This window comes from Excalfactoria chinensis, chromosome 10 (genome assembly GCF_039878825.1).
Source record: "Excalfactoria chinensis isolate bCotChi1 chromosome 10, bCotChi1.hap2, whole genome shotgun sequence".
Classification (NCBI taxonomy): Eukaryota; Metazoa; Chordata; class Aves; order Galliformes; family Phasianidae; genus Excalfactoria; species Excalfactoria chinensis.
The window spans coordinates 15,784,873-15,802,547 of record NC_092834.1 but is presented as its reverse complement, the minus strand read 5'-3'; the positions used below and the strand labels follow the sequence as shown (position 1 = coordinate 15,802,547).

The 17,675-nt window shown below is 40.8% G+C and overlaps 1 protein-coding gene across 5 annotated transcripts in view; it reads left to right on the top strand.

Moving 5' to 3' along the window:
* The window catches only part of DAPK2 (death associated protein kinase 2), a 42,356-nt gene extending 24,938 nt beyond the window's left edge, over window positions 1–17,418 (top strand). For 3 of the 5 annotated variants that reach the window (XM_072345415.1, XM_072345418.1, XM_072345416.1), the window contains 7 exons: window positions 2,924–3,062; window positions 5,567–5,696; window positions 6,353–6,401; window positions 7,031–7,057; window positions 9,060–9,212; window positions 10,592–10,637; window positions 11,506–13,122. In XM_072345415.1, coding sequence (XP_072201516.1) covers window positions 2,924–3,062; window positions 5,567–5,696; window positions 6,353–6,401; window positions 7,031–7,057; window positions 9,060–9,212; window positions 10,592–10,637; window positions 11,506–12,156 — 1,195 coding nt within the window. In that variant the 3' untranslated portion in view covers window positions 12,157–13,122. Of the gene's footprint in view, window positions 1–2,923; window positions 3,063–5,566; window positions 5,697–6,352; window positions 6,402–7,030; window positions 7,058–9,059; window positions 9,213–10,591; window positions 10,638–11,505; window positions 13,219–15,644; window positions 15,735–15,892; window positions 15,974–16,477 lie in introns of those variants that run through there. The other 2 variants (XM_072345417.1, XM_072345414.1) reach the window with 2 other exon arrangements.
* Window positions 17,419–17,675: the final 257 nt, after the last annotated feature.

The following is a 17,675-nucleotide window of genomic DNA, read 5'->3' as shown; positions in this document are numbered from 1 at the left end:
AAATCAGATTGCTGGCACTGACAGTGGCATCTTCCCTTTATGTGGGGACAGATTCTACAGATGCTTTTGTTCTGCTTAGGGGCAGAAAGAGCACTGCCTAGTTCACTGTTGTAATGTGCACCTAGACAGGCCCAGAATTTGTCCTTTCATGTGCACACTGCCCAGGATTATGCTCCCCACAGCTTTTGGTGACCTTGCCCTGAGGCTGCTTTGCCTAAACAAAAGCAGCTTAAAGGCAGCTCTGATCAATATGTCAGACTCCTCTACTAGTAGATGTTCGCAAGAAATAAGGCAGCTTTATCATTTAGTGGACTTTGAAGGAAGAGCGAAGTGTCATCCACTTGCTTCTTTCTTTGCCTTGGGAATAAAGGTGAAGTGATTAGAAAGAAAGAGATGAGACTGGAGGAAGGGATTTTTTGTAAGCTAAAGTTCCCCAAGAAAGGAACATTCCCTCTTTTATCTGTGGCGTTGATTTGGAAAACACACTTGTCTGGATGCTCAAATGTTGTAACTTGCAATGGAGTTAAGAGTTTTTTTACTGCTTTTATTTTACCCTGTACATTTCAGGAGCCAGAGAACATTGTCTGCTTTCCAAGTGGTAGTAGGGTTAGCTAAAAAAATGATTGCAGCTGTGACAAGTTACTAGAGGAATCTGTGAGTGAGATCTGCTAGTCTCTGCTGAAATCTGTGTACAAAGAGCAGGCAAGTCTCGTTTCCTTAATTATTTCTATTCAAAATACAGACCAGCGGTCACCTCCCGCAGCAATCTGTCCCTGCCAGCAGGAAGCCAGCTGCCCTGGGATACTTTCTGTTACCCTTCTGGAATGTAACCATGCAGGCAGGCACTCTGTTCTCTCCCCCTTTCGCACTATAGAAGCTTCTCATGGTGGGCTCTTTACTCAGAACTAATAATGAGTTCTGTCTGAACTGGCCTGACAGCCCAACTTTCAGCTCAGCCTTCTCTCCTCCATCACTTGTAAAAGATGATACTGCTTAAGGAGAGCACAGATCCCAAGGCACTTTATGAAAGGCATTCCCTTCGTGTTCCCTTGGCACAGAGGACTGTACTAAGGATGTCAGAGAATATATGTACAAAGGAATGCCAGAAAATTTAGCAGAGGGAAATTCCACGTTACAAAACACAACAGAAAAATAAAGAAGAAAAAAAATAAATTAAATAAAAAATAAAAAAAATTATGGAGTCTGAATTCCCCGTGCTACTTTGCCAGCAAAAGGCTATTTCTTAAAACAAACACATGAGCATTTTGTTTTCCGAAGGTCAGAGCTCAGCATACATCTCCAGTGTCTTGTGGTAAAGGCTGAGACATTAGCCTGAGCGGCAGAGATCTTAAGAGACCAATCTAAAGGAAAACTCAGTAGAAGAGATGTGATGATTTCTCATTAACATGAGGTTTGAGAACCATGTACAAAGAGTAAGGATAAGTGTGTAGATCACTATGGAAATAATGCTGGAATATTTGGGAGGAAGGTTCAAACTACTGCCATGCTACCAACATCCACCTCTAAAGTTGTGTGCCAACATAGTAAAACAGGAGGTGTTACTTTTGGAGCAGCTTTGTACCATATTCCCAATTCCTCTATTTTTGTTTGCCAGCCATTGAGTAGTAACAATTACAGAAGAAGGGTCTTCTGCAGGTGAAATGTCTCGCCTCACATTGCACAGAAAGCTTCTTGCCTGTGTGGAAACTGTGGAAAAATGTCCCATAATTGACAGGTTGGTCAATAGGCGCAGTGTAAATCAGTGCCTTCAAAACAGAATGGTGCAGTATGCTGTCACCCACAGCATCCCCGGAAGCTAAGAAGTGAAAACAAAACAGTGGCATTTGACATGAGGTTCTTGTTTGCTGTTGACTTCTTGCAAATTCTGTGGCCATTCACAGCAGTTTGCTTGGAATGAGACAGAGTAGGGAATCATTGTCTGTCACCACCAGTGTTATAAAGGAGCCTTTTCTTAATTTACCATTGGGATTGTTCAGGTCTTGTTCTTGAGCTTGGAGTGGTGAGCACAGGTTAAGTGGAACATCTCAGCCCAAGAGAAACAACCATTTTGAGGGCACTGCCAAGAGAAAACTGGAATTATGATAGATGATCAATGAGTGTGAACTGAGGGCAAGAGATGTAAGTGTGAATAACAGCTGCAAACAATACACAATTCATTATCCAGATAATCCTGTTTCATGATGTATAGAAAAATAGCACCGAGGCTCTCAATGTGAGACGAAAGAAGAAAATAGTTGTATGTACTAAATACGTATGGAATTTCATTTTTGAGAACTCATATTAACTACTAACACTCCCTCGGTTGGAAACAGCAATTTTGGGTACCTCCCAGGCTGCTGCAATCTGCTTATTTATCAACACAAAATGAATGATTTCCTGTCAGTGTATGTCAGGCAAGAATTTGTATTGGTTCTACAACCACTGTAATGGCTGATCGGGAAAGAAGACAAGACTTTGTTGGCAGATCTCATTGCTTCATGTTACTGATGGCAGCTGGTAAGCAACTACTCAGCAGTTGTTGGCTATTGCAATTTTCTGTTTCCTGTGTGAAAGTGAAAATGTTGGAAAACTGCAGTTGGAATAGTTAACGTTGAGGCCTACCTATTGCAATATGGCTGTAGGTTCATCAGAGAGTGCACCTCTTTTTGGTCCTTCACAATGCTTGATGAATCAAATCTTGCAGCATTAGGGAAAGATAATCCTTCGTTTGGAGGGCGGGGAGCTAAATGCAAACAGCATTTTTGACATGCCTTAGGCCCCAGCACAAAGCTCCAAACGGTCTGTAAAGGTGGCCTTTTCTAACTATATGGAAGTGTTTTGCTACTTCAGTTTTCTGTGATTACATTTATTTTATGTCCTAGAACGCAGTTGATAATGGGAAGTTTCCTGGTGTATTTTGCAGAGTGTCTGGAGGAGAACTTTTTGACTTCCTGGCGCAGAAGGAATCTCTGAGTGAAGAGGAAGCAACCAGATTCATCAAGCAGATTTTGGATGGTGTGAACTACCTTCACTCTAAGAAGATTGCTCACTTTGACTTAAAGGTGAAGAGGCTGATATAGACTTAATGATATTGTTAATTCTTGATGACTGACTGTACCTTATTGGGGATGAGCAGGACCAGGTCCAGTTACAGACAACTGTTACTGCTTGTAGATTCCAGTGTGTTCAGAACAGTGTGGAGTATTTATTGTCCAATGCAGTTTGGTTAACCAAAAAGACTTTAAGGCTTTGAAAGAACATCATACAGAGCCCTCTGTGTGCTGTGTCAAGTGGCATCCATAGCCTTGGTCATGGCCTAATCAGGCCTAATTCCTTGTCCTGACTTTAAATTCACATTAGTTTAGTACTAATTACTATACTGATATGTGTCCCCTAAGTTGACTCTTCCTAGGTTTTCAACATAGGTATGCAGATTCCTTGAGCTAAATGTGTGCCTAATAATAAGTGCCTAGTCTTAAGTCAGTGTCACTGGCACATATGCAGTCACTACAAATGTTGCAGATTACATCTGTCCAAATAAACTGCCACTGAAATCTTCAAGGGGAATGTGAAAAAGAATTTGAGATGCGTGAAGGGATAAGGGGAAGTACACTTGATTTTGGAATTGCTGCATGAACCTAGAAGCCAAAGAATGAAGGTTTTCACTGTTCATCCTAGAGAACAGCTGAATATCCAGTTGTGTGAAATGGAGTGAATATAAATGTAACTTTTTCCATACAGATCTCTAGCAACTCATTTGATATGTAATGCCAGTGGTGTCAGGCAGCCAATGGAGATGTTACAGGAAAAAAAACCAAAATAGAAATGAGAAGGGATAAGTGGAGAATCATTTCACTGATGGAGGATGTCAAATTATCTAAAACATATTCACAGTTTAAGTCTCTCAGATTTAATAGGACTGTTTCTTGGGGTTTTACTAGTGTTAAACTAGACATGTATTTTTTTAAGCAGCGATCTGATCAGGTAGAAGAAAATTGATATTTATCTCATCACTGATCAAAGCTCCATCAATTACAGTGGAGCTACAGTGTCTTACGCACCTTAAGGAATAAAACAGTGCAGGGCTGTGGCTGTGATTTCTTCCCATTTCAGCCTGTTCCGTGTGCTCCAAACAGGCTTACATCACGTATCTGCAGGAAACACGTATGCCCTAGATCCATGGAATAAAACCAGACTTGTTAGCCAGAGGCTAAAATAGGCTATGACAATGAATTATTCATATGCTTTCTTTCCCAGTGCAGCTCTGAGTGAGTGTGTATGTTAGCTGGAGACACTTCCACATAAGGATCTGCTTTGAAAAGGCCAGGCAGCTGCCAGCAGTGAATCAAATTGTCTCACCGTTGCTCTTGAGCTTATGATTAAGTTATGAAAAATTAATGCATTGAAGCTCTTCATCAGAGATAATTGAATCTGCAGTTTATTCTGAAACCTGTGAAATAGGTGCTGGCAAGGGGCAACTAAGGCAGAGAAACCTAATTGGGAAAAAATATATATATATATATCCATTGCATTTGGCAAAGAGTAAGGAGTCAAAGTCTATGTCTGAAGTAAAGATAGCTCTAAAATCAAAATTATTCTAGCTTTGTCTCAGGGCTTTGCCCTGTGAATCTGTAAGAAATGCTGCATGTTCTTCTAATAGCTTGCTGTCATACAGGATCTAGGACCTCTAATTGCTACACTTCCTATTTTCAGGATTGTTCAGGTAGCAAATCCTTTGGATCTTTCTGGGTCTTCTTGTTGCAGGTGTGCATTTAGTTCCAGAAAAAAAGAGTATTACCTTCCCTAAGTAGGTTCAGATGTAAGAGCCATATACTAAGACATTGTCCAGTAGGTTGTGGTACAGTAGGAACAACTGGGCAGAGATGATGAGATTTCTCAGTGTACATTCCAAGAACAGTTCAGCAGAATGCTCAGTTGTGCAGCTCTCCTTCGGGATTGAGCAAGTGCATGCTGTCTTTGTACGAGTTGTTGCACTGCTTCAGCTGCCCTCTAGCTGTTAAGTGGGCACTGCTGTTAGAATGGAGGCAAATCCATGGCATCAGGGCCTGGCATCTTCCTAGGAGGCATTTTCTATTTTCTGATTTAACAGAGGACAAGCTGCACCACAGTTTCACTTCATGTTATATCACAGCGGTGCTGGGATAATAATATAATTACATATCAGATTAGGGTACTAAATACAGTAGTGTGGAAACAAGGATATGTTCCTTCTATCCTGGCAACAGTCATCATTAAGATAGGCTTAATGGGAAGATAGAAAGATTATGCCTGAGGTGAGAATAAAGACTGCAAGAGGATGAATGTATTATGTTTGTCACTTTTGTTTTCCTATTGCAAAATTCTGTTCTGTTCATCGATGTCAAGTGCTATGGGTTGTCATCCCTTTACCAAAAGAATGAATTGTGTATGATGAAGCAAAGGCATGCGTTTCTTGTTCTATGGTGCTGTATATGGGAAGGAAAAAAGAATTTTGAGAACTGTAGGTGTAGATCTGTTATTTTCTAGGATAATGTAATGACAAATATCTGTCTTTCGTTATTTTTAGCCTGAAAACATTATGCTTCTAGACAAGAATATTCCTATTCCACACATCAAACTCATTGACTTTGGCCTGGCTCACAAAATAGAAGATGGAGTTGAATTTAAAAACATTTTTGGAACTCCAGAATTCGTAGGTGAGTGACCATTTTGTACCAAGGTGACCTACATCTAGAGATCTGCTTTATTTTCCTGCGTTAGGCTTGCTGTATGCCTGATGGGCTACTCCTGTGGGAGTCAGTTGTTGCCAAACAGATGTTTAGAGACACAAATTCAAGGCTGAGGTTGTGAAACACTGCAATACAAGTTATAATTTTCTATAATTTTCTAGCTGTTGCCTGGGATGTGTGTGTGTCCGCACAATCACACAGGTTCCTCTGTTATTTTCTTCTAGACAAACTGCCTCCCATTGTTTCTCCCTTCCATTTTCCCCCTTGATTTTATAGTTATTGCTTACTGATCATCGTTCTAATTGTCAATTTACATTCTATTTGTTTCATTAGGGGGTTGTGGTGGGGAAGATAGAGAGTTGTAATTCATATTCCATTTAAGCACGCCTGTTCCGTGACCTGAGATGATTTCAGTGCTTTCAGAGACAGCCTTTTTTTGTCTCAGTACCTTTACACTGGCCTTTTCCCTTGCATGCTGTCTTACATGGGGATGCTTTGCAATAAGAAATTTTTTCTTATAAAAGAATAGGATAATAGGATTTCACACGGATAGCAGTCATCTGTTTTTTGGTCTTTTTCTGTTCCCACCTACTTATTTATTTATTTTCTAATATCTTCTGCAGCTCCAGAAATAGTGAACTATGAACCACTGGGGCTGGCTGCAGATATGTGGTAAGCTTCTAACTTCTTTTCCAGGTTGCTCGCCTGACATTTTTTCCCACTCTTCTCTGAATCTTTTTCTACTGCAACAGATTAAGCAAAACAAAATTAAGTGTAATGATGACGTGTTCTTTGTTCCGTCATTCCATTTTTTATTTACTGCTTTTACTGAAAAGTGGTTAACTTCTTCAATGGCCGTTATAGAGTTAACAGTTTGCCACTGTCCATTGCAGTGGAGCACTCTCAAAAGAAAACATGTTCCTGCAGTGCCTGTGACAGCTTTATTTATTAGAGCACTGCATGCAGAGGAGACCTGCGTACTAATCTGATCTGCTGAGAATGCAGCCAAAAGAAGTCACCCCAAACAAAATACCCTTCCTACTGTTTCTGTGTATTTCTGGTAGGTACTGTGGTAAATATCCTCCACCATAGAAGAAAGTGATTTCAGATATCCACAAAACATGAATATTGGTGTAAAATTCACATTTTCACTGAAACTATCTTTTAGATAATGGCACTTCTCTAAAACAGTGAGAGCTCTCCTGCCTGTATTGCAGTACTGCAGCCATTTCTCTATTGTGTGTGTTGAAAAGAACACAGATAGTATGGAAGCTTTGCAATTAATCTCCTTTGTTTTTCAGGAGCATAGGAGTCATCACCTACATACTGTGAGTACAAACAATACATTCATTAGTGTAGAAGTGTTCCTTAAGCTCTAATGCACTGCTACAGAACAGCTTTTCCCTTCAGTCAAGCAAGAGAGGAGCTGCACACACACCCTCTAATGGAAAACTTATTCCTCAGCTTTTTCAAATTTTAAAATAAGGCATAAAAAAGATGAAGAGGGACATTATGACCAGATGAATAATAAATGACTCTGAAGTCATTGGGCATTTCTGCTTCCTATGAGATCTCATCAGTACAATGTGATAGAGGATAGAAAAGCCCAAGCATGTTGGTTGGGCATAGAATAGTTGAGTTACCCATGTGTGGAGGGGATAGAAACATAAATTGTAATAGCATTTACAAGCAGAATTATTTCTGGTGCAAACAGAGCAGCAGTCTAGTTTATATGAATATGGTCACCCATATTCAAAAAGGTGAATTTAAGCTGAAACAGGAGCAGAGATGGTTGATCCAGGAAACAGAGAACTCATCTTGCAGGATTAAAAAGGGCTTGTTGAAGGTAGAGGGGCAAAGGCTGGCTTGGGAACATCACCCGTCAGTAAACACGAGAAAAAAAATGCTCATGAGAAAAGCACGTAAACTCTAATAAATAAGGATCTATTGACATACTGGAAACAAGCAGTTGAGATGTCTTTTTTTTAAGGTGGAGCTTGGCAATTTGTGGAACTGCTTCTTTCACAAATTGCCTGTGGTTTATGAAAGCTGTCTTTTTGTCGCCTTCTTTTTGACTAACTGAAACAGAGCAGCTTAAGAGGGAGTGTGGAGAAGTGTTAAGAAATGAGATTGACTGTGCTTATGGGGCAGTCTTTACTGCATCAAAAACAGCTGGAGAACTTCATTTGTGTTGCCTTACTATGTCAGCGACACCGGTGTCATATGATTAAAGCAGGAGAGGAAACTGTTTCTGTGCCCAAATGCTTATTCTGTGGGTGAAGCTGTGGTAGCTGAGGACTGGGCTGAATGACACACGTGGTCCTATGTCCTTTTCTGCTTACTTCTGAATCCCTGGTCATCTTGATAGTGAAAGTAAAGACAAAGTAAAAGGTCTGTATAGCAGTTTTATATTCAAACCCTCACTTTAGAGCACGAGAGTTTGATGCGGTCCTGTCTTGAGCCGGCTGCGTCCTGAAGCATTGCTATCAAAGTGAGACACGGGAGATGAGCATAATAGTCCAGACAACTTTAAACAGGAATGAAATAAATTGCCTCATTATAAATAACATTTCCTGTAAACCAGACTTGCAAGTCAGCATCTCTTCGTGTTGAGGGGAGTGGAGGGCAGGGTAGGAGGAGTCTGCAGTGAACCTGCTCTGACATTATTTATTATGATCCTCCATCATATCCATATGGTTGGAGGAAAGTGTCAAGAAAATGCAATCTTGCATTGATCAGAAACGGTTGGATTCTATCTCAATCAAGTCCCATAGTGAATTCCTTTTAATGAGCTGTGTGCCCATTCCTCCCTGCAGGGTTGGCATCTAGCAAGGCCACACCTGGTTTTTGGTCACACACTGTATTGTGATTCCATCTGAGAAACATCTCCTGGCTGAACTTACTGCACAGGGAGCTTGTCAGTAGCTTTTCAGACAGAAAATTGCAGGCAGGATTTTTCCTACCTGATGAAAATGAATGGAAGTACAAATTTATCTGCTTGAGCTGACAGAAGCTTCTGACAGGTAGTGTTTGTGGAGTCACAGCGACAGATGCTCTTCTCAGCTTTTTCTGTTTTGACAAACTGTGACTTCAGTGAGATTCTCAGGATGGGAGAATCTGTACATGTCTATCTGAGCACTCAGTGCTGCCCTGGAGACTTTCAGAGTGAGTCTGATTCAGAACCACAGATGTTGGACCTGTTATTTCCCAAGTGACATGGCTGCTCAATACAGAGGTGTCCTCAGAGTATAGAACACAGCCACTGTAATTGAATTAGGGGACCTCTGGTGCATGTTTTCTCCTATTGATTCTTCTTTATGGCTTATCTAGGCTTAGTGGTGCATCACCTTTCCTTGGAGAGACTAAACAAGAAACGCTTGCTAACATCACAGCTGTGAATTATGAATTTGATGAAGAATTTTTCAGCAATACCAGTGACCTGGCAAAAGATTTTATTCGGAAGCTCCTGGTGAAAGATCCACGGTAAGTAAAACTTCAGAATCGTTCATGGGTGTGTTAGATAAATCTGGTGAAACAGCCTGCTGAGCAGTCTGCAAAGCCTTCCCTGCAGGGTGTGCTGCCATTCAGGAGCAAGACAGTAGGCAGAATTCTGCTGCTCTGCCCACAGTGAACTTACAGCATCCACAAACTCTAACAAAAGGAACCAAAATCTCCTTTCTTAAATTTCAATTTCATGACTGCATTTTCTCCAAAGTCAAAATGGTACAACAGTGTGTATGTAAAGGGCTGAAAATGGTGTGCAAAACTTTGAGTTCTAGGTAACTGCCACTGCAGTATTTCAGTTTATTGTGAGCTACCTGCAAGGACATGACACAATCCTTTAATATGTTCCCTGTGGTGCAAGAACACTTTCTTTGTACATCTGCTCCTACTGGAATTGTTCTTTATGTCTCTATGCATCCACTACAATCACACAGGATTTGTATGACAGCTACACAGAGCTTTATTCTCAGTCCTTGGGAATGACAGTCTTTTAAATGTATTTCTTTCTTTTAATAAAGTGCACACAGAAGTAGCATCTTCTTCCCCTTAACCCTGTTCATCCCAGAGGGAAGTCAGGCTGTTGCAATTCTTTCTAGTGGCTTCATTAGAAGAGAAGAACGATATTAGAAAGAGGCAAGCTGTTGGGTCAAGCCCTGAAGAGTTGCAGCAGTTTTAGAATAGATTGGAGTAGGTGGGGTTTGATGAGAGGTTAGCAGAGGTCTAGCAACGTCCTTGTAAAAAAGACAAGTCAGGGACGTTGATATTTGTCACATGTACAGAGGCAGCCGTAGAGCAGTGCGGTGGTTCTGCCTTGATTCTGAATGGTGATAGGGTGATGTTCAATGAGCTGCCACACTGCAGGAAGAAGTTAGGATCGATCATGTTTTGGATAAAATTTGAAGTATTCCTCTCAAATTCTGTTTCAGGAAATGGAAGGAATGATGTCCTGTTGCACTCTAGAGGATGATTTTGATATAATTAACACTGCTTACGGTGATTTAGACGCAGGCATATTAAAGATGTATAGAAATAGATTATTCTCTAAGCCTGTAGGATGAATGTTTTATCACTCTTTATAAGAGGGTACATAAAAATACACATTTTAGTCAAGATGAAATTAGAATTGTCTGGAGTAGGGACAACTTTTACTGAAACTGAGAACATTTGCTGGTAAGCACACAAACAGCACGCCCTGTGGAAAAACACAGTCCTGAGATTTCAGCATTAGGCCTGGAGTTACCTTGATAAATGCTTCACTGCTTATGCAAAGGCAAAGAGAAGGCTAATGGAGCTTGTACGCAAGGTATTGCTCACTCAAATCCATACTTTTGTCTTTCTTTTTTGTTTATTTTTCTTAGGAAACGGCTTACAATTCAGGAAGCTCTGTCTCATCCGTGGATAACGGTAAGACCAAATAAAAAGGCAGATCTTGCTTTTTGCTGTGAGCGGAGCAGAGTTAATGTTCTCACTCTTATTGATGTGTTAATTGGAAATCTGACCTCTGTGTAGTTAGAGACCATGGACATCTGAAAGAGATTCACTGGGAGGAAATTGGTCGGGTCTGACTGAATCTTGGCATTTCTGCAAGCCTTTTTATTATCGTAGTTTTCAAAAAGAGGAGAACAAAGCTTTGATGTTTGTTGCATGTACAGTGTCCTACATCAGACTGTGCTTTGCATTTTTTCATCCTTCTCTGTCTGCATGATACTCACTATATCCCAGATTTAGTGCTTTCTTGAGCTGGGAGTTGATCACGGCCAGTGTGGAAATATAATTTGCCTCAGAATATAACTGCGTGTGCCACATGTGTTCGTTTGCTGACATTTGTGTCTGAAAGGATTTTTTTCATCGTAAATGTTGCTTGCATTTGTGGATACATAAATCTCATATAGAAAATACCTTTGGATAATCTCAGCATGCACAGTGATCCAGTTTTTGCTCTGCACTGCCAAAAGCACTGAGTGGACTGTTTTCAGGACTGTTGTTTTTCCTTTTACAAATACTGATATTTTTGAGAACGACTGATTTAAAAATTAACAAGAAAAGAAACTGAGGCCCAAGTACTTCAGCTTGCCACACTGGAATGAATGCACGTTGCTTATTACATTCATTTTCTCCTGTTTGATTTTGTTTTAATTGAATGTGTGAAGGAAGATCTGTGGGAGAAAAGAATCTCCCACAGATTGGAAATTCAGGTTGCATCCTTTGTGTGGAGTGTGAATTACTGCACTGTCTTGTAAATGTCCAGTAATATTGGTTCCTCTGTCTGAAGACTCACCAGCTGAAGGAAGAAACAAAAGTTGAAGCAAACAAGAAGGCTGAGAACACACAGCTCAAGACAAAACGACTGAGGGAGTACACCATAAAATGCCATTCAAGTATGCCTCCTAATAACACCTACATCAACTTTGAGCGCTTTGCCCGGGTAGTAGAAGACATTTCATTTATGGAACGAGAGGTCAGCACTTTGGCTGCATCCCACGATTCTTTGCAGGAGGACATTGATGCTCTGGTTTCCATTTATAATGAGAAAGAAGCTTGGTATAAAGAAGAAAATGAAAGTGTGAGGCACAAACTGTCTCAGCTCAAGTATGAATACCGTAAAACCGAATCCCTGAAAAGACATCTACAGGACGATATCAAGACTGTAGGTGCCAGTCTTACAGTCATAACTGGGAAATATGCTGCTCTGCAGAGTCAGTATGAATCTCTCAGTCAAGAGCTTTCCGAGGATCTTGAGTGGATACAGGATTTGATGAGTAATTTTCAACTGGAAAATGGAAACGAAGCCTGTGTGAATGGAAACTTTGACTCTGTTTTCAACAAAGATATCAACGAATCCCTAACAGACCTATTAAACAGATCATGCTGTGAAGAATTCCTTGCAGGGCTGAATCTCAGTGTAGCAGAATCAAATCAGTAATGTTCTACATCAGGTTACATGCAGGCTTTGATGCCTCTCTCAATGTACAACAGTAAAAAAAATAATGTTTCAGTGCATGATCTCTACACACAGAAACATTACCTAGAACTGAAACAGTAATTCTGATGCGTTGCACAAGTTGCTGACCAAAACCATCAATTTCCAGTGCTAAAGTTTGTAGTGTTTAAGTTCTTTCCCATGCTCGGTGTCTGAACTTACAGGAACTGGGTTATCACTGTAGTATGGACCATAGCTAACCCTGCGTCTTTTTGCATTTCCTATGTCATACTTCATCAAATATTGCAGTTCCTGAAGTTCACTAAGTAATGAGTGCAGAAAAGAGAGTACAGTCTGTACTTATTGGGCTGGGTACATAGAAACCAGGAAAGAATTAATGATAGCATCTCCATTTGGATAAATGAAATAGTCACGTAGAGCTGCTGTGGGCAGTTCTACAGAGCAGATGGGAGAAGTATTTGCAAAGGTTAAATCTGTGCTGTAACACGAAGTAAATGAAGTAGTACTTTAGTATGTGGGAATTCTCTGTGAGAATGGCTGCTGCTAAAGAACCGTTAAAATCAGGCTTATCAAGACGAGGTTTTTAGGCCTGTAATTCAGATCTTCTGCCATCAGGTGTGAACTGATGGTTAATTCTGTGCTTTAACATTCAGTGAAGTTTCCTGTCCCGTACCAAAGAAACTTACTTCAAAGGCAGAGCTTTGAGTTTGTAATGAACTGATCGAATTACTGTGTATGTCATTGTGCCGTGCCAATATTAAAATGTGAGTGATGATAAGCAGTAACATACATGTCTGATTTGCTTTCTGCAGTAAAGATAATGAGACAGAACTTCAACTAATTTAATATGCCACGTGGGACTGAGGACTGACGTTCTTGCTGTGAAGCTGTTGTTTGTTTTTTCTATATAAGTTTTAGAAAGTAAGAGTAAAGTTGGCCCAAACTTGAATCCTGTCTTGTGTTTCAAAGATTTCAGTTGTTTATATTGCATATTCACAGATGTACTCGAATCATTTTTCAGACCCAGTAAATTCTTCTTTATGCAGATGGCAATTCTTCCTTGATTATGTAGTCGGTGACAAAAAAAGAATTGTGAGGCTTTTTTTGTACTGTACAGCTGCTTTATGCCCTCTTTGCTTAACTAAATGTATTTCCTTCAAGGTAACTGTTACACAGGTGCAGGAATTACAGAGGTAGTAGCCAGGCTTCCCTGTATCCGTGTTCAGGTCCATCCAGAGTTGATCTGGAAATGTATTAGAAGGAGAAGTTAATGATCTCACTGAACTGAACCGCTGTTGTTGGTAACATTAAAAACAAACAAGAAGTTCCCTACCTTGAGATAAAAATGATAAAAGCATACCTTGATCCAGCTTGTGTAGGGCGCAATGGATCTGTCACTGTCATTGTGAGAACATACAGAGTCTGGTGGAAATGAAAGGTCCTGGAAGAAGTTGCTCAGCAGGGTTGATGTTAACACTGTTACGGTACTTGGAGGATGGAAACTGGCAGTGTTCTCTGAGGCATCTTGCTTTGCACGAGAGGTAAAATTTTAGATAGCCAGGAGATGTCCCTCATATGCTGATGCTGTTGGCCAGGGACTGTGGGACTCCAGAGTGCCGAGCAGTATTGGAAATGTTAACTCTCAGCTTTTGATTGGCCCTGAAGGCTTCAGTCATTTCTGCGGGTTCCTTGGAGCTCCAAGACCCAGGAGATGCTGTCCAGGCAAACTGGAACATCAGACTTTTCTTTTTACCATTACGAAGGAGAGAGTTTCAGTTCTTAAGAAGCAACTTAAAGACTGTTGAGAGTCAGTATCTGCAGAAAAGACCCTCAGTGAAGAAAGGGAGTCTGCCTGCCTTCCCTCAGCTGTCACCTCACGTCCTCTGATTTGTGTAGATTTTCTTGAGGAACAAATGCACTGACAAGATGAGAAGGAACATGAAATGAGGCCACTCTGTTCCCAACTGCTTGGGTGAGGTCAATATTTTTATGACTCAGTCCTTGAGGTCAATGCTCTCTGAGCTGAAGGAGGTAAATAACACACTGTTTTTGAGACGGTGTTCTGATGATTGAGAAGATGACAAGGTCATTGTTTGCAGGCAATTGAGAGATAGTTATTAACAGTTGGGAGCACTGTGAAGCGAGCTATTTTGATTTGGTGATGGCTCTGCTGCCAAAAGGGCACTCAGGAGTTTTTCATAACCATTATATAGCTGACATTTAGATTGTGACATCTTTTCCACTTCAAACGGATTCTACCAGGTTTTGTTGTACCACTATTTGCAGCGTGGGGAAATGCACTTAGTGCTTATATGTCCTTGAGATGCGGGGACACCCAGGAGTGGTGTGTACATGTAAATGGGACTTTTTTTTTAGCATGTGCAGAATATCTATCCCAAAATATTGGACACGTGTCTGATTTCTTGTGTATATACATTTTTAATTGCTTCCCTACTCCTTTCCTCCCCCCGCCATATAATTAGATATTGCAGCTTTTTCCTCATGCATTTACTGCTGAGGTGCCAGGGACTTGTGCTCTCATATTCTGAGTATGGTTAAAGGACAAAGGCTAAGCTGTCTTCAGATATGCTGGAGTGTATGTCTTAGTAACTAATACTAAGTGACAGATAAACTTTTTCTGTTTAGTCTCTATATTTTCAGCGAAACATCTTGGAATGAGGTTGATGGAAGGGATTGGAGCTGACAAAGAGAGAGCTGGGATAGTTCGGTATCAAGAAGAGGCCTGGGGTGTGCTTATCAATGTATGTAAATACCTGGTAGAAGGGAGAAAAGAGGCTGAGCCAGCCTTTCTCTGGTAGTCTCCAGTGACAGGACAAAGGGCACAAACTGAAGTAAAGAAATTCCATATAAATACTGAAAAATCAAACAAACTTGTTTACTGTAAGAGAAGTCAGATGCTGGAATATGTTGCCCAGAGTGGCTGTGCATCCCCATCTTTTGACACTGGAGTGAGACATGGTTTGGGGCAAGCATCATCTGGGAAAGTGGCTCTAGAATAAAATGAAATACCCAACCCTGGACATTGGGAGAAGGCCTTAATATATCTTTGGTTCTGCAGCATCCGTGTAAGGGGACAAATGTGAGGGTGGGGGGAGTAAAGAAGTGTGAAAATTCCAAAAGTAGCATGGGTCCTGCTCTGCCACCACCCCTGAGAAAGCAGTGGGCAGCAGTGCTGTACCTGTGCTCTTAGTAGCTCCATCTCCTTTCCATTAGGCACCTGTAGAGCCTTTTTGTGCCCCCGGTGCCCTTCTGAATGATGTGAATAAAGGCCAGCTGAGTTGAGCTGGTGGGTGGGATCAGAGATTTAACTCTTTCTTCTGCTTTTACCTGTACAAATCCACAGCTTTCCCAACCTTATTTGCAGCCAACTTCAAGGACTGAAGAGAATCGTATGCATTTCATGTATCAAAGGGAGCCATGCAATAAAATCGCCATCTCTTATCTTCCAGCCATTGGACAAGCAGCAAGCTTTGGTACGGCGAGAATCTGTTGTTAACATGGAAAACTTCAAAAGGCAGTATGCCAGAAGGAGGTGGAAGGTATGGCAAGCAGCTTTTCATCCTGCTTGTGTAGAGCTGATGGGGATCTGCAGGCAAGGCAGAGCTTACACACGTAAAATTGTAAGATGCCTTAGATGAACAAAATGTATTTTGATGTGTCTCTATTGGTGTTTTCATATTCTTCCTTCTATTTGTAGCTTTCTTACAGCATTGTCTCCTTGTGCAACCACTTATCTCGTTCACTGGTGAAAAAGGTCCTGATTCAGGATGAATGTTTGGTAGGTACATTCTTCAAAGGGGAAGAAGAGAATGAAATTTTGCTGTGGATTGGAATTTGCAAAGCATTAATGGTTTGGGGTGGGAAAGCAGGCAAAAATTGTGGCATCCTTTGCATGTTTGTTAATGCTACTGCAATAACATGCATAATACAATGCTACTGTATTATGCCAGAAATGCTGAGCAAGGAAAAACAGTGACTGCAAGCCTTATAGGTGCTAGCCACATTTGTTTTACATAGGAGCAGCATGGAGGCTGCACACTGTGTGGTTACGACAGCAGCGACTGTCCTGTCTGTGAAACAAGCAGGTGTGGAGAAAGTCTGTGCAGTCCCTCGTGACCAGCTGTGTGAAGGGGGACCTTTCAGTGGGCTTAACATGGAATGAAACTCCAGCATTTCTAGTACCTCTGCTTTTCTCTGTAAATGATACACTGATTATATCAGACTGTTTAGCAGCATGGTATCTCATTGATGTGACTGGAACACCATTGACTTTTTATTACAGAGAAACTGTGAAAGTGACAGCGAGGATCTTCTGCAAAGAGAAGCTGCTCATCAGAAGAGAGGCAGCATATCCTAGGGATGAGAATTCCACAGGCAAGAAACAGAGGAAACTTTTGTCCCTGCTGGAAAAAACCAGCCCTGACAGCCTTACTGTCTGGATCCTTGGAATGATGCTTCTTACTTATGAAGTGACACCAACAACTGGATAATGTTATTAATTGTCTTCTGAGCATTTTAGAACATTGATGATCCAGATTTCCAGGGAAGTGCCACAGCACAGGCTCCACTGGAGTGCTTTTATATTTTGAGCTCTTTGTTGGTATTTCAGTCTTTGTGATATCAACTTTACTCAGGATGCGGGCTTTCTACTTGATGTACTTTTACTGCAGAATCGTTCGTATTCCACACAGTGATTAAACCTGTGTGTATTATTTCAGTCAGGGAAATTGTTATCAAGCCTTAAGGAATTTTCTTATGATTTTTGTACTTGTTAATAGCGTAAATATTTGATAGCAGGTGTTGATTGCTGTGGGCAGTTCTCACTCTGCTGTTGCTGTTGTTGAAGAGAGAACCACAGTGCCACTGCACTCCATAACTTTGCCTTCACAAACCTGGCAGTCAGCAGTTCTCTAATCCAGTAAGAACTGTGCTGTAACCATCATCTGGCTGATTGCAAGAGGGCTAACACAGCTGCCGTGGATAATGAGCACAGCCAAAAAGAAATCTGTACTGGCTTGGAGGTTGTTTTGCACCAAGTAAAACATTTTTACAGAGTGCTGGTGGGATGCTTCACCAACACGGGGCACTTGGAGAAGCCCTAAGGAACGGCCAAAATAGTCTTTATTAGACTTGATTGTTTTAATTTGTTAGCAAATTGGAGATTCATTAACACCTAGTTACATAGGTGTGGTTTACAGGTAACCCAAACTGCATACTTCTGGGTTTTATTCAAAGGGTTTGTATTGAAGATTGAGTGAAGAAGCACTTTAATTTAGCGCCTTTCTGCTAGTAAGTTGCATCATTTTATCTACATTAGTTTATATAGAACATACTAGTATTATCTGGTTGGTACAGAAAAATGTGCACTGACAAGGCTATTTTTTTGGTGGAATACACTAGTTGTTAAAAATCCACATTTACTTTGCCTTTAATATGTAGACTAAAAATTGCAAAGCAAGCTTTCTAGAAAAAGCTGTAGA